This window comes from Neopsephotus bourkii, unplaced genomic scaffold, assembly GCF_033783945.1.
Source record: "Neopsephotus bourkii isolate Nb327-2 ecotype Australia unplaced genomic scaffold, CSIRO-AGI_Nbou_v1 NB_107, whole genome shotgun sequence".
NCBI classification, from domain to species: domain Eukaryota; kingdom Metazoa; phylum Chordata; class Aves; order Psittaciformes; family Psittacidae; genus Neopsephotus; species Neopsephotus bourkii.
Genome location: NW_026900624.1, coordinates 15702756 through 15717514, shown reverse-complemented (window position 1 = coordinate 15717514; position 14759 = coordinate 15702756). Strand labels below are relative to the sequence as shown.

At 41.6% G+C, this 14759-nt stretch overlaps 1 protein-coding gene across 21 annotated transcripts in view; it reads left to right on the top strand.

The window, feature by feature from the left end:
• Positions 1-14759, top strand: part of TNRC6B (trinucleotide repeat containing adaptor 6B) — a 141045-nt gene that overhangs the window by 40375 nt on the left and 85911 nt on the right. For 8 of the 21 annotated variants that reach the window (XM_061364046.1, XM_061364036.1, XM_061364083.1 and 5 more), the window contains one exon: positions 6412-6479. The exons of 12 other annotated variants lie outside the window; for them this stretch is intronic. In XM_061364046.1, coding sequence (XP_061220030.1) covers positions 6412-6479 — 68 coding nt within the window. Of the gene's footprint in view, positions 1-6411; positions 6480-7089; positions 7169-14759 lie in introns of those variants that run through there. One more of the 21 variants, XM_061364136.1, reaches the window with a different exon arrangement.

Below are 14759 nucleotides of genomic sequence, written 5' to 3'. Positions count from 1 at the left end.
GATCTCTACTGGTGCTGCCAGGAAAAAGCGGCGGGTCCTAGTAGTAGGGGACTCTACTTTGAAAGGGACAGAAGCACTCGTCTGTCGGCTTGACCCGTTCTCAAAGGAGGTGTGTTGCCTACCAGGGGCAGGGATCAGGGATGTGGCAGAGAGGCTGCCTGCTCTGGTAAGCCCCACGGACTATTACCCACTTCTAGTGATACATGTGGGTGCTAGGGATATAGATAGTAGTAGCCTGGGGAGCATAAAGAAAAAGACTACAGAGCCCTGGGAGAGGTGGTTAGGGGCTCTGGAGCTCAGATAGTCTTTCTGTCAATTCTGCAGGATACAGGGGAGGACCTAAAAAAAAGCTAGGAGGATTGGTCAGGTTAATAAATGGTTAGAAGGGTGGTGTCACAGTCAGGGGTTTGAGTGTCTTGAACACAGGACCCAAGTTTGTAGGCCAGGTCTGCTGGGGGCTGGTGGAGCTGGTCTGATAATAAAGAAGGGGAAGAGCAGTTTTGGTAGAAGGCTTGCCGGAGTGGTCAAGGAGGCTTTAAACTAGATGTGTTGCGGGAGGGGGACATCATTCCACCCCAACACACCCAGTCAGTTGCCAACACCTATAATGAATGGTCGGAGCAATGTAGAGATATTCCAGCTGCTCCAGCCAATGAGCCGGCTTCATTTGGAGCTCGGCTCAGGTGCCCCTATACAAATGCCCGGTAGTATGGGGAGCAAACAAGAGGAATTAGAGATATGCGCACGTCTACAGGGGTATGATATAATAGGCATCGCAGAAACATGGTGGGATGGCTCCTATGACTGGAGTGTTGGAATGGAAGGTTACAGGCTTTTTAGAAAAGACAGGCCTGGCAGGCGGGGAGGGGGAGTTGCCCTTTATGTTAGGGATAGGCTGGAGAGTATGGATCTGTCTGGGGAGAGGTGAACAGTTAACAGAGAGTTTGTGGGTCAGGGTTAAAGGGAAAACAGCGATGGGAGACATTACTATGGGGATCTGTTGCAGACCACCTGATCAAGAAGAACCTGTGGATGAAGCACTCTATAGACAGATAGGAAAAGCCTCACATTCACAGGCCCTTGTTCTCATGGGTGACTTAAACCACCCTGATGTCTGTTGGAACGACGGTATGGCCCGGCACAAGCAATCCAGGAAGTTCCTTGGTTGTGTGGAAGACAGCTTCCTTCTGCAAGTAATAGCGGAGCTGACAAGGAGAGGTGCCATGCTTGTCCTTGTGCTCACCAACAGGGAAGGGCTCACTGGAAATGTGACGCTCCAGGGCAGCCTTGGATGCAGCGATCACGAGATGGTCGAATTTGAGATCCTCAGGACAGTGAGAAGAGCCTGCAGCAAGCTCACTGCCCTGGACTTCAAGAGAGCAGACTTTAGCCTCTTCAGGAACCTGCTTAGTAAGGGTCCGTGTGATATAGCCCTACAGGGCAGGGGGGCCCAAGACTCTTGGTTGATATTCAAGGATCACCTGCTACAAGCTCAGGAGTGTTGCATCCCAACTAGAAGGAAGTGCAGCAGGAGGGCCAGGAGACCTCCTTGGATGGATAAGGAACTGCTGAGGAAAATTCAAATGAAAAAAGAGGCTTATAAAAAGTGGAAGCAAGGACAGGCAGCCTGGGAAGAATACAGGGATGTTGTCTGGGAAGCTAAGGACCAGGTTAGGAAAGCTAAGGCCCAGTTAGAATTAAACTTGGCTAGGAATATTAAGGATAACAGGAAGGGATTCTACAGGTATGTAGCAAGTAAAAAACAGACTAGGGACAACGTAGGCCTCCTCAGGAAGCTCTCGGGTGAACTAGCTACACAGGATTTGGAGAAGGCTGAGGTTCTGAATGACTTCTTTGCCTTGGTTTCACTGGCAAAGGCTTTGACGGCACCACCCAAGTATTGGAAGGCAGACACAAGGACTGTGAGAATGAGGACCTTGGGCCCACTGTAGGAGAGGAACTGGTTCAAGACCATCTTAAAAATCTGAATGTGCACAAGTCCATGGGTCCTGATGAAATTCATCCGTGGTCCTGAAGGAGCTGGCAAATGAAGTTGCCAAGCCATTGTCCATCATACTTGAAAAATCATGGCAGTCAGGTGAAGTTCCTGACGACTGGAAAAAGGGAAATATAATCCCCATTTTCAAGAAGGGGAAAATGGATGACCCGGGGAATTACAGACCAGTCAGTCTCACCTCTGTCCCTGGCAAAAGCTTGGAGCAGATTCTCCTGGAAGGCATGCTAAGGCACATGGAAAACAACAAGGTGCTTGGTGACAGCCAGCATGGCTTCACTAAGGGGAAATCCTGCCTGACCAATTTGGTGGCCTTCTATGATGGGACTACAGAACTGGTGGATAAAGAACTGGCTGGATGGCCGCACACAAAGAGTTGTGGTCAATGGCTCGATGTCCAGCTGGAAACCACTAAGGAGTGGTGTCCCTCTGAGATCGGTGTTGGGACCGGTCTTGTTTAGCATCTTCATCACTGACACAGACAGTGGGATTGAGTACGCCCTCAGCAAGTTTGCCGATGACACCAAGCTGTGTGGTTCGGTTGATATGCTGGAGGGAAGGAATGACATCCAGAGGGACCTTGACACGCTTGTGAGGTGGGCTGATGCCAACCTCATGAAGTTTAACCATGCCAAGTGCAAGGTCCTACATCTAGGTCGGAGCAATCCCAGGCACAGCTACAGCTTGGGCAGAGAAGAGATTCAGAGCAGCCCTGCGGAGAAGGACTTGGGGGTGTTGGTTGATGAGAAAATGAACATGAGCCGGCTGCAGTGTGTGCTTGCAGCCCAGAAAGCCAGCCGTATCCTGGGCTGCATCAAAAGGGAGTGTGACCAGCAGGTCGAAGGAGGTGATCCTGCCCCTTTACTCTGCTCTTTTGAGACCTCAGTTGGGGTATTGTGTGCAGTTCTGGTGTCCTCAACATAAAAAGGACATGGAACTGTTGGAACAAGTCCAGAGGAGGGTAACGAGGATGATCAGGGCACTTGAGCCACCTCCTGTATGAAGATAGGCAGAGAAAGTTGGGGCTGTTCAGCCTGGAGAAGAGAAGGCTGCGTGGAGACCTCATAGCAGCCTTCCAGTATCTGAAGGGGGCCTACAGGGTGCTGGGGAGGGACTCACTATTAGGAACTGTAGTGATAGGACAAGGGGTAATGGGTTAAAACTTAAACGGGAAATTTAGATTGGCTATAAGGAGGAAATTCTTTCCTGTTAGGGTGGTGAGGCACTGGAATGGGTTGCCCAGGGAGGTTGTGAATGCTCCATCCCTGGCAGTGTTCAAGGCCAGGTTGGACGAAGCCTTGGGTGGCATGGTTTAGTGTGAGGTGTCCCTGCCCATGGCAGGGGGGTTGGAACTGAATAATCTTAAGGTCCTTTCCAACCCTTACTATTCTATGATTCTAAAACAGGGGAAGTTCAGGTTAAATATAAGGAAGAAGCTCTTTACTGTGAGGGTGGTGAGACACTGGAACAAGCTGCCAAAAGAAGTGGTGAATTCTCCATCCATAGCAGTGTTCAAAGACAGGCTGGACAGAGCTTCTGTCTGCTAGACCTTTGCAACATGGTTTAGTGTGAGGCATCCCTGCCCCTGATAGGGGGGTTGGAACTGGATGATCTTAATGGCCTTTTCAACCAAAACCACCCTATGATTCTAACTATTATCTTTAAATTCTGACCAGAGTCCACCTTACTGGGCCTTCAAATCATTGGTAATGTTGGTTAGTGGACTTGTCCTTGGGTAGACCCCTTCAGCACTCCACTTTACACCAGCCTCCAGGTATCATACAGTGCAGAAACCATTAGCCTGTGAGTCTGACCAGCCAACTGTTTCCCCCAAGTCTAGTTGTTCACCCTTTCTAAAAAGAGGGATTTTTTTCCTAATTCACTAATACTACATTTCTTGAAGTTCCCATGTCCTTTTTCTTGGTGTTCTTGTCATGAGAAACTTTGTCATTACCTTTCTCAAATTTACTCTTTCGTTCTCAGCTCCTTGTTTTTCAGTGCTGACATTATCATTCCTTTTTTTTTTTTTTTAATACTGCGGATTTTAGTTATTGCAGATGCTTTTGTCTACTCTCTGAAGCGTAGAGCAAGCGTATTAACATTTCTTAAAAGCAGATGGGGCTTTCTAGTTGCTTTAAAGCAGACTGCCTAGACCCACAATCTTACTGTTTCTAGCCCAGGTAGCTTGTTGTTCTTAATTATTTACCCTCTTCAGTTTGAAATGGTAGTTTGGATAGATATGCACGCTTGATGAGAGTATGTCTGGAACAGTTATGTCACCGTTCTTCATGTAAAATTCACATTAATGCACAGTTTTGTTGATGGTACTTCGGTGTCTGCTAGATGTTCCAGTTCTCATTTAAATTTCTTCGTTATGGTCTAATAACGTAATTTCCAATTCCTTTTTATGATTTTGTTCGTTTTAAAATAATTCCCATTTTATACTTCAGGTTTTATGATCTTTCCTTTTCTGCAGCTTCATGAAATTGAATTTCTGCTGTACAGTGCTAAACTAACAAGATTCCCATGTATATGCTGTAGGTAGTGCTGCTTTACTCCAAAAGGCTGTATTTTTATCTTTCTTCCCGGTACTGGCCGCAAACTATTCCCTTGCTTTACTATTCATGTGAATTGTACTTGTCTCATAGCAGCAAGAGGCTAAAATACCTCCTGATTTCAGGTTGTGTACTCTACTCTTAAGCATTTACCCTCACACAGAGAACTATGCTCTTCTGTGATGTGGGAACGTGTCTGTAGCTGTTTTACCAGTTGTCACACTTATGTGTTAACATCAACAACAACAGAACTAGTGGAATGAATACTTTTCAGCTAGACAGTTTTGAGTCCAGATGTTTTGACACACCCGGTTTTGAGAATCACATATATGGATTGAGGTACAAATAGGTTTCAGTATGTCTGGTATGCTGGGAATACATGGTTAAAAATCTGAGTTGTTTACAAAACTATAAATCAAAATTTTCTTACTTTCAAAGATTAGTTTTAAATGAAAATACAGTTTTGAATGTGGGTCACATTTACATGTTTTCAAATATGAAATCACCTTACACATTTAATTGTCTGTCTGTCTTCTGGATGTGATTACCACCTAATAGTTCATCAGTTTCTTGGTTCATTTGTGGTTTTGCTGAGGGCTGTGTCTGTACAGGCAAACAACCCAATTTTTGTAATCCTTGTTAGATGTCAATATGCAGATAATGGTTTTTGTCTGTATTTGTGACCTGTCAGCAACATCAAAGTACAAATGAGTAAACTTGACTCTTGGAGCAGGGAAGGGCAGGTAGGGGCAGAAGGGAAAGTGGCTGCTTGATCTTGGATTAGTTTGGTTTGGGGTTTTGGTTTTTTTTATTCCTTCAAAGACTGACTAAACCATGTTATCTTTATTGTGTTTCTCTCTCTTTCCAGTTTAATGTAGGGGATCATAGATTTTGTGTGTGATTATAATTTAGTTGCTTTGTTGTGTGGCTTATTGAGTATTGCAGTGTGGCCTGTTAGCTGGCTTCACGTGGAGTATTGCTAACTGTGTATCTGGATGTTTACATAAAATACTAAGTGCATATGGTGAATTTTCTTATGAAGAAAAGAGTATTTTGCTACCTGTGCAAGAAATTCTGCCCGAATGAAGTAATTAAATGAAGAGTGTGTAAATAATTAATGATCAAATATAATGTAAATCTTTTTGGCCAAAGAAACTACTGAAAATGTATGTTTAAACTGTATTTTAAAAGCAAACAATTAAACAGAAAACTTCCTTAGTGCCCTTAGAATCTTTTAACATGTGAGCCAAAGGAAATGCCTACCTTATGTTGTCATTGGAACAGCATCTATTTGAGGTCCCCCTAGGCCTCTTTTCTACCCTGCTAACTAGGCTATGCGTGTGCAGTGAAAGTCTCTTTTACATATAAAAGTTATTTTTCACAAGAAGTACTCTGCTTTTACAGCAGTTTCTGCCTGTGGTTAATAAGTTCCTTTGAAAATTCTTATTTTTCTCCAGAGATGTTGATAGATGTAACTTTTTTTTAATTCCTGCTTTATATGTTAAGGAAGAAGGGGTAGAAGCCATACTTACTCAGAATGACAAAGGAAGTCCGTAACAGAGCAGAACTCAGAACCTAGATACCCTGGCTGATATTCATCTGCTTACAGCCATTAAACGGTTCTTTTTCCCTTGGAAGATTTTCTGAAAATTGTGCTATAAAATGATACCATAGCAATGGGGTTAGAGATGTACATATGTTGCTAAGAAACTACATGATCTGTTCTGGACCAGCTACTGGGATAAAGTGGCTGTCTTAAGCTGTTGTGTATGGAAAAGGGCCACTTTAGGTGATGTGCATTTTGCTCCACCGATTTCTGACCTGCAATGCTTGCCTTTGCAGATGGAACATGAGGATTTTGTAATGGAGGGGCATGGCAAGACTCCACCTCCTGGTGAAGAAAACAAACAGTGAGTCACACGTTTATTTAAAAAGGGCCTTACCATAGTAAATGGTGTGAAGCACTCTTATTTAAATGTACTGGGAGCATTGGTCATTTGTTGGGTGCTCACCCTTTTGGTTCCTTAAATATCCATATGTAAAAGTGGATGGTGGCTGAGGAACAACAACAAAAAAATAAATAAAGCAGGATGTTGACTTGCATTAAATTTGAAAGCATAGAAATATGCATTTAAATTTCAGAAGTTTAATCAGAAGTTGTTGTAAAGGGAATAATTCTGGAAGCTTAGCACTGAGGTAATGAGTTTGTACATTCAGCTGCTCTTCACTGAAATAACGTGAAATACGATAGAACCAGGGCCTTCCTTTTGGTGTGTGTATGGTAGATCAGTCTTTTTTGGAGTATAAACCTTCTTTAGAATGCATTTCAATAAAGAAACTGGCGTTGTAAAGAAAATGCTTTTTCAAGGATGAGCAATTTAAGACGCTAGTACACAGTGCTTTAGGCAGAGAAGCTTGATCAGGGAAGAAAATGACAGGTTTTCATTAGCAAAAGGCTTTTTCATTACTTCAGGCTGAAATGCACTAATGGTTGGGACTTTTTCCTGTGTTTTTGTTCAGATGGGAAGAACAGAGTCTTGTCCTAGAAGTATTGTAGTGATGGTTGTCTTCCATATTCTTTTCTTTACTTAATGCAATGGTAATTCAATTTTGATGTCATAATAATTCTTTTTTTCCTGACATGCCTTTTGGAGCAAGCAGGAAGATGACCTTTGAGAAATCTACAGCACAGAACTTTTTCTCCTGTGCCTAGTTGGGTGTCTCCTCATGTACAGTTGTTGCAGAAGGGCTGGGGTTTGCCCTTGAGGTGAAGGTCTTCCTTGCCTTTTAGATAAGCTAGCAACTTTTAAGTCCACTGCCTCTGCAATGGTGAGAAACCATTTCTGAGGTAGCCAGAATGGGTTCAGGAAAGTTCTAGTGCTGAGCATGCACATTCTTTCCATCGTGGAAGTGAGCCAAACTTCTCGAAGTAATTGCTGCTATTTCTTTCTATTCAGACTGCCCAACTTACTGTGGCAGCAAGAGATACACAGCTTGTTGAATTAGAAACTTTCAGAAAGTTCCAGAAGAAAAAACAGGCAGAAATAAAAAGTGGGTGTTAGATTTCTGCTTTTCTGAATTGTTTCTTTAGATATCTAGTAGCATAATGCAACACGTTACTGGTATTGGATCTATAGCTTTGTGTTTGCTGTCTAATTTCAGGTGCAAGTGGAAGGTAGGATTATTGTACAGTTGACCTGATTTCTGATTAGAGCTTTTCAAGTGCCTTACATTACCTCTCTTCTTCAAAACTGTGGTTATTAGAGAATACGAGATTACTGATATGCAGGCTTTTTATTTTTTTTAACTAATAAATCTGTGTTCAGGTGGCATCTGAGATCTTGTCATACAGATCCTGCCCTAAGGAGTACCATTTCTAATAGTGTTAATCACATATTTATAGAAGTCTGAAAACGCAATTTTAGTAATGAAACTAAGAGGTGGAGATAAGTGTTTTGTGCAACTGTGGCATAATTCCAGCAAGATTCTATTGCAAGTATTGCTTTTAAATTTCAGTCAATCACCTGAATCTTTTTCTACCCCCAGTCTCAAATTTGCAACTACTTAACAACTCTGTCTGCCTTGGTAGAGCTTATCTCTTGCTGTAAGTGACGTTGATCTGGCATCCGAGATAAACAAATGATAATCACACAAAGGATTTGTATTCTTGAGTGACTCCAAAAAGCTGCATTGATTTCACATCTTTTGCTGTTGATCTCAAAAGAAAGGAAATTAAATAGGAAATTGCCCCTTCATATTATTGCTCACTTGCATTAGGGATTAGAGGGATTAGTTGGGCATTCTGGTGTGGGTCTGCTGAAGGGACACAGGAGAGACTGGAGTATCTGACATAGGAGGAGAAGCTGAGAGAGCTGGGACTGTTTTGCCTTGGGATGAGAAGACTTTGGCTTATTCATGTGTAGAGATCACAGTATCACAGTATCACAGTATGTTAGAGATTGGAAGGGACCTCAAAAGATCATCTAGTCCAATCCCCCTGCCGGAGCAGGAACACCTAGATAAGGTTACACAGGAACGTGTCCAGGCAGGTTTTGAATGTCTCCAGAGAAGGAGACTCCACAACCTCCCTGGGCAGCCTGTTCCAGTGTTCTGTCACCCTCACTGAGAAGTTTCTTCTCAAGTTTAAGTGGAACCTCTTGTGTTCCAGTTTGTACCCATTGCCCCTTGTCCTACCATTGTTTGCCACTGAGAAGAGCTTGGCTCCATCCTCGTGACACTCCCCCTTTATATATTTATATACACTAATAAGGTCACCCCTCAAATACCTGATGAGGGGACTCTGGAAGGCTGAGCCAAACTCTTCACAGCCATGTCTGGTCAAAAAGCAAGAGGCAGTGGGCAGAGACTGAAATACAGGGAATTCCACTCAGACCCAAGGGAAAAAAGGAAATTACTGTGAAATGTGGTCACACCTTTGGAAACAAGTTGCCCAAAAAGGTTGTGCCTTCATAATCCTTTAAAATATTTAAAACCCAGCTGGATACAACCCTAAGCAGCCTGCTGTAGTTAACCACGCTTTGAGCAAAGGGCTGGGATTAATGATCTCGGGTATCTCTTCCCTGTGCAGTGAGTCAGTGTTCAAGGCCAGGTTGGACATAGCCTTGGGCAACATCGTCTAGTGGGAGCTGTCCCTCCCCATGGCAGGGGGGCTGGACCTAGATGATCTTAAGGCCCCTTCCAACCCCGACTATTCTGTGTACCTGTGTTCACTGTTGTCCTCCTAGTTGGTTTGAAATAAAATTGGAGCTTGTTAGTGAAAAGTAGATCATAAGTTTTAATGTAGAATCAGGCGTTTCCTTCAGAAATAGCTGCACTAGCTAAAGATGCTTCCTTCGCTTTCCAGCTGTTCATCAGACTTTCTTAAGATTACTGCCTCTACAGCTATGCAGATGTTTTGGGGAAATTTCCCTCCACCCCCCCTTGAGTTCTAAGTTGCTTTCCTGAAAAGTTGACCATGTTAACATAAATGATTTAACAGACAGCCTGTTCTGAGTAACTATTATTTCGATCCTTGAGGGAGGGGTTTCAGCGACTGACCTGCAAGCAAGGTGCTGGGAGCAGTCTGCAAGTGTTACCCTCCTAGGCAAGCCCAGCAATTTCTTAATATTTAACTGCATTCCAAAAGACTCAGAGTTTGAGCGGACATTGAAAGAACAGAAATAAAGATACTTCTGAGAGACTTTCAGTGAAAGCAGTAGTTCTTACCTAGCACCAGTTTCATGTGGAATTTCCTTTCCTGAAGTACAGCTTCATAACGGATTATAAGAAGCCACCACCCATGGATGACTTCTAGCAATTTATTTCCAAAATGCAACAGTTTTTCAACTCAGTTTGACTCAGGGATAAAAACTTGGCATTGCAAGAGTGCCTTCTAGTATTAAAAACCAACCAACCCTGCTTCCATCTCTCAAACCTTGCTTTTGTTGCACTGAATAGTTCTTTCAGGCAGACTTAATGCACTAAACTTGCAGCTTTTTTAAGATTAATTTTTTTTTTTATTGAGCTGTAGATGATACCCAAGAACTGCTATTTGCTTGTATCTGTTAGATTAGTGGGAACTCTCCTGTTAGACTATTGTGTCTTTAGACATTTTTAACAAATCATTTACAACATGAATATAACTGATTTCAGTCAAAACTATTTATGAAGAAGAAAAGTTACACGTGCAAAACCCTTAGTTATGAGTGAAAAATAGAATGGGCATACCCATCTTGAGTTCTGTGAAAGATACAGTTTATGCATGGTGCCTGTGTAACAGATCTTGCATGATATGTGCAGCAGTGAGGGCTGCCACTTACTCTAAAACCCACACTTCAAAAGAAGTGAGTGTGCATGGACTACAGGGGCTGATAATGTCTGTATTGGACCATGCTTCTACTCCAGCAGAGGATCCTGGCTCCTTGAGAAGTTGTTGCTTCTCAGTACTCTGTAAATGCCTCCCTCCTCTCAGCTCATTAGTACGTGATGTAACTGTTACACTTGGCTGCATTACTTTGTCATGTGGCTAATACCTGCTAAGAAACCCCTTTCCATCTCTCCCAAAAGAAAAGTTTGGAGAAGGATCAGCATCATTACGTTTAATTGCAGGTGGACATTTTGTTAGAGGCGTTCTCTTGCATTTTCATCCATTACGAATACTGACCTGAACTTGCCATATTTAAGAAGTAAATATTATCTCTCCACGAAATACTTACATTTTACATGGCAGTAGCTTCTTTTTGCCTTACCAGCTGTAATAAGGCTTTTGCTTATCACTCACTAGAGAAAAGATTAACAAGCAACTTTGATCCAGAAGTATCTTTCCAAAACTGTCAAACTTACGTTTACAAGCAGAGAGCAGCTTCTCTTTGTACCTTTTTTGGAGTAGGAAATCCCTACTCAGGTCCTTTAACTGAGATTGTGTTCCTGGTTCTAGCAGTATTAATTAGTAGCTCTGCCTCTGCTGATAAATTATTCCCAGTTGTCACCACCAGAAACTAATGTAATCTGTTAGTGAAAGGGATTGTGTAATGAAAAATTACTCCTTTCTATAAGAAAAATATAAATGTTTTACCATTTCTGAATAACACACTGGAAAGCCTGTTTGACAGTAGCTGTTTGGACAAGAAGTGAGTCAAGTTCATGCTCATGTTTACTAGCAAGGTAAGCCAAGCTATTACTGCTGTCTGAAGCAACTCAGCTGGCTATTCCCCACCTGCTGTTTTGTAGTAATGGGAGAGAAAAGTCTTCAGCTATCTTGGCACTTTGTACACCTGGAAGTGCTTTATACTGTAAGAAAGAGAGCAAAACAAGATCTTTCCGTAATTTACAAAGTGTCATTGATTAGACCTACTGGATAGCCTTTTTCTTGGCTTGATAATTTAATGTATAGATGCAGAGGCAATGAGACCCTCCAAAACTGCAGCAATGCCAGGAAGAGATTGTAACCAGTGGAGATCACAAAATTGTTTTAAATTGGGTAATGTTGTTTTACATTATTCTCTGACATTTCAGCAGGACTGTTCAATGTCTTCCTGAATTTGTAAGACACTATGATTAAAAGAAAGTGGTAGCTAATATAACCTAAGATGGAAAGAGAAATGATAGACTAGTAAAATAGTTTCAATCAAAAAAGGACCTCTGAAAGTCATCTCATCCACTTCCATGCTCAAAGATGGGCCAGCTTTGAAAGTTAAATCTAACTTCTAAGTTGTATCAGGCTTTTCGGAATTGTTCTAGAGCCTTTCTGGGCAATCTGTTATGTTGATCACCCTCATGGTGAAGAAAATTCCATAATACTCAGTAAGAATTTATTGCAATTTATATCCATTGCCTTTCATCTTCCAGTGTACATGTGTGAAAGCCTTTCTCAGTCTTCATTAAAACTTACTTCTATGTTTGCTTGCACAGCGGAATAGTCCTTGTCCCAGTTTAGTTTTGTCATTTTAAAGCTATGAAAAACAAGCTCTATCAGCCTTTTTCCTTGCACTTCAAATTAAGGAGCTAGTTAATAGGCCAGCCTTCCTTCATTTTCAGCAGCCTGCCAATATTGGTTGCACATGTAGATATCACTGCCACAGTGGTGTAAAATGACCAGTCTTACTCGTTGATAATGTTGCTGAAAACTGTAAAAAGGCTGCAGTTGTATATCCTGAGGATGTCTGCTTTGGTTGGTGGGAATGCCAGACATTGTTAGGAAGTACTGCAGTATTCTTTTGAAGGTTTAAGTTAGAAATTCCACAAAATACCCTAGCCACAGCTTATGTCCCTGTAGCATAAAACACTGTTCTTACCAAAAATGAAGTTAGTTAAATGCGTGTGTGACAGGGGTTTTGTTTCATGTATTAATGACATTCCATATTACTGAAGGTATTGAGATTTGCCTTGAGAACCATTGTACTTTTTAAATTTACTAACACAACCAATCTAAGTAATAGCATTGTACGGGTAATTTTTGGATTTGGTTGGTTGGTTGGGTGAGGTTTTTTTGGTTTTTTTAAAGATTCATGTTGGGATTTTTAAGGTAGCCTCCAAATCCTGACTCAGATTATTAACTTAGTTTTGGGGAACCTACATTTGAGTATCGTCCCAAATTCTGTTGAAATTCATGACAAGTGAAGTCTTCCCTTGAAAACATCACCAGTTATGTTCAGAAATAAAGGCATAGCTCATTTTTCATTGCTGGTTGTTCTGTGTGTGTAGCCCATTAGAGAAATGTCCTCAGACACCGAAGTCCTCTGTCCCACATCCTGACAAGCCACCACAGAGACATGGGCTGTGTTTGTAGTGACCACACCAGCCGCTTCTGTCACAGGGTATCACAGTTCTGTTAGCATGTCAGAATATGCTTTGGTCCTAGTGATAACTCAGGCTAGTTCTGATACTGGCATCTGAGTAGGAGAGTTCTAACTTTGAAGTTGTTTTTTTTCTTTTATGTCTTTGGAGCTTTGGAAAGGTATTTGAGTGCATGAGACCATTAGACTAAAGATGAAAACTGGTCCAACTAAGGTTTAAGGAATATTTTCGTCACCTTCGTATTTTATAAGTCTTTACTCCCTGCAGTGGAATGAGAGGCAGGACAAGTTTACATTTGAAGGCAGCTTTACCTGTGTATGTAAAGGGCCCTGAGGCACAGAGGAAAGAATTGCCCTTTGTTGTGCAATTGAGTGGGTAGACATGGATAAGACAGCAGTGAATTCTTCATCTGTAGCAAGTAGCTGTTTCAGCCATAAGACTGGTAAGTCAATAATGTTGAAAAGCGGGCTCGCACCCTTTACAGTACAGTACTTCCAAACGGTGTAAAAAAACAAGCATGCAGAACTTAAGCACTTTAAAATGCCAAAAGTTCCATCACTTGTCTCCTATATTTTACTAGTTTAATGTTATACTTAGATATTTGGGAATTTTTGTACTTAAAATTAGAGGTATTACCCCCAGGAAAACTCTAGTCTGACTATTCTAAGCAAAAAAATAGTTTTAAGTTAGGCATTCACATCTGCAAGTTAGTGTTGAAAGTGTTTTCAGTTGTCATGCCATGGATTTTAATATTCCCCATGTCACATCCTCTGATTTATTTATTTATTTATTTTTCCTTGCAAACTGTAAATCAGGAGGTAGCAAAGCATATAGCACTGTGTGGTTTATTTTTTCATGAACAGATTCAGGCTTGCTATGTTCCCCAGCTAACCTACACCGTTAGCGGTACTGTTATTTTGCAGGTGCTTTCTGTGTATGTGAAAAAACAGAAGCAAAATCACTGTTGAGGGGAAAAAACCCAAAAAGCTATGGGAGATCACTCAGAAAAAAATGTCAACTTTGGAAGTTAAGTTACCACTTACCATCCCAATGTGTTTGTTTCATTTACACTGCTACTGAAAACTCAGAGAGGAAAAGACTTAGGGACAGTGTACATTCTAAGTGGGAGTAGTTTGGGATTTCTTATCCCTAGGATTTCATAGTGCATTTATCCAGATGTCTTCTGTTAAGAAGAGGTTAGTTTGTTTGGATTCTTCTCCCTTTCCACTCCCTCCCCTTTCCCCTTCCCCCTCAAGATCTGTATTTATTCTGCATAGGAAGTGTACAAAGCCTGCTTCTGAATTTGCAGTCTTATCTGATCAAGAGTCTTCTTTACATTTGTTGACTTTCCAAGACAAAGGTATATTTTCTATTCCAGCTGGCTTGATTTATAAATACAATATTGCAAAATACACAGAGTAGATAACGTCACATATTATGCTCAATATCATTTGTTTCTCTAGTTATTACAGCTAGTAGTAATTCTGATTGCTAGCAGAAAAGAGGGTATTCTGATTTAAAGATCTTAATGTACTTTTGAAGGGGAGAGCATTTGCCCACAGATTTATTTCCTAAAAATCCCAGAGCCTCTTTATTTCAGAGCCCTCCACTCCCTATCTAGTCCCTTTCCAGGAAGTTAACTATCTACTGGGATTTCTCAAGTTCATTGTCCAAGGAAACATTTTTTCAGGTCTGGCTGATTAGTGGCTGTTCCTTCTTACCAAGTTGCCACTTCCTCAGGAGCTGCCTGAGGTAATGGTCTTCGGATGGATCATTCATATGGATGGACGGACATTGTTCTCTTTTCAGCATTTCTTTGCTACTTAGATGGCAACTGTTGAATGATATCTTATGTGGGAGTAAGATAACAGACACAAAAACAGCAAACAAAATCA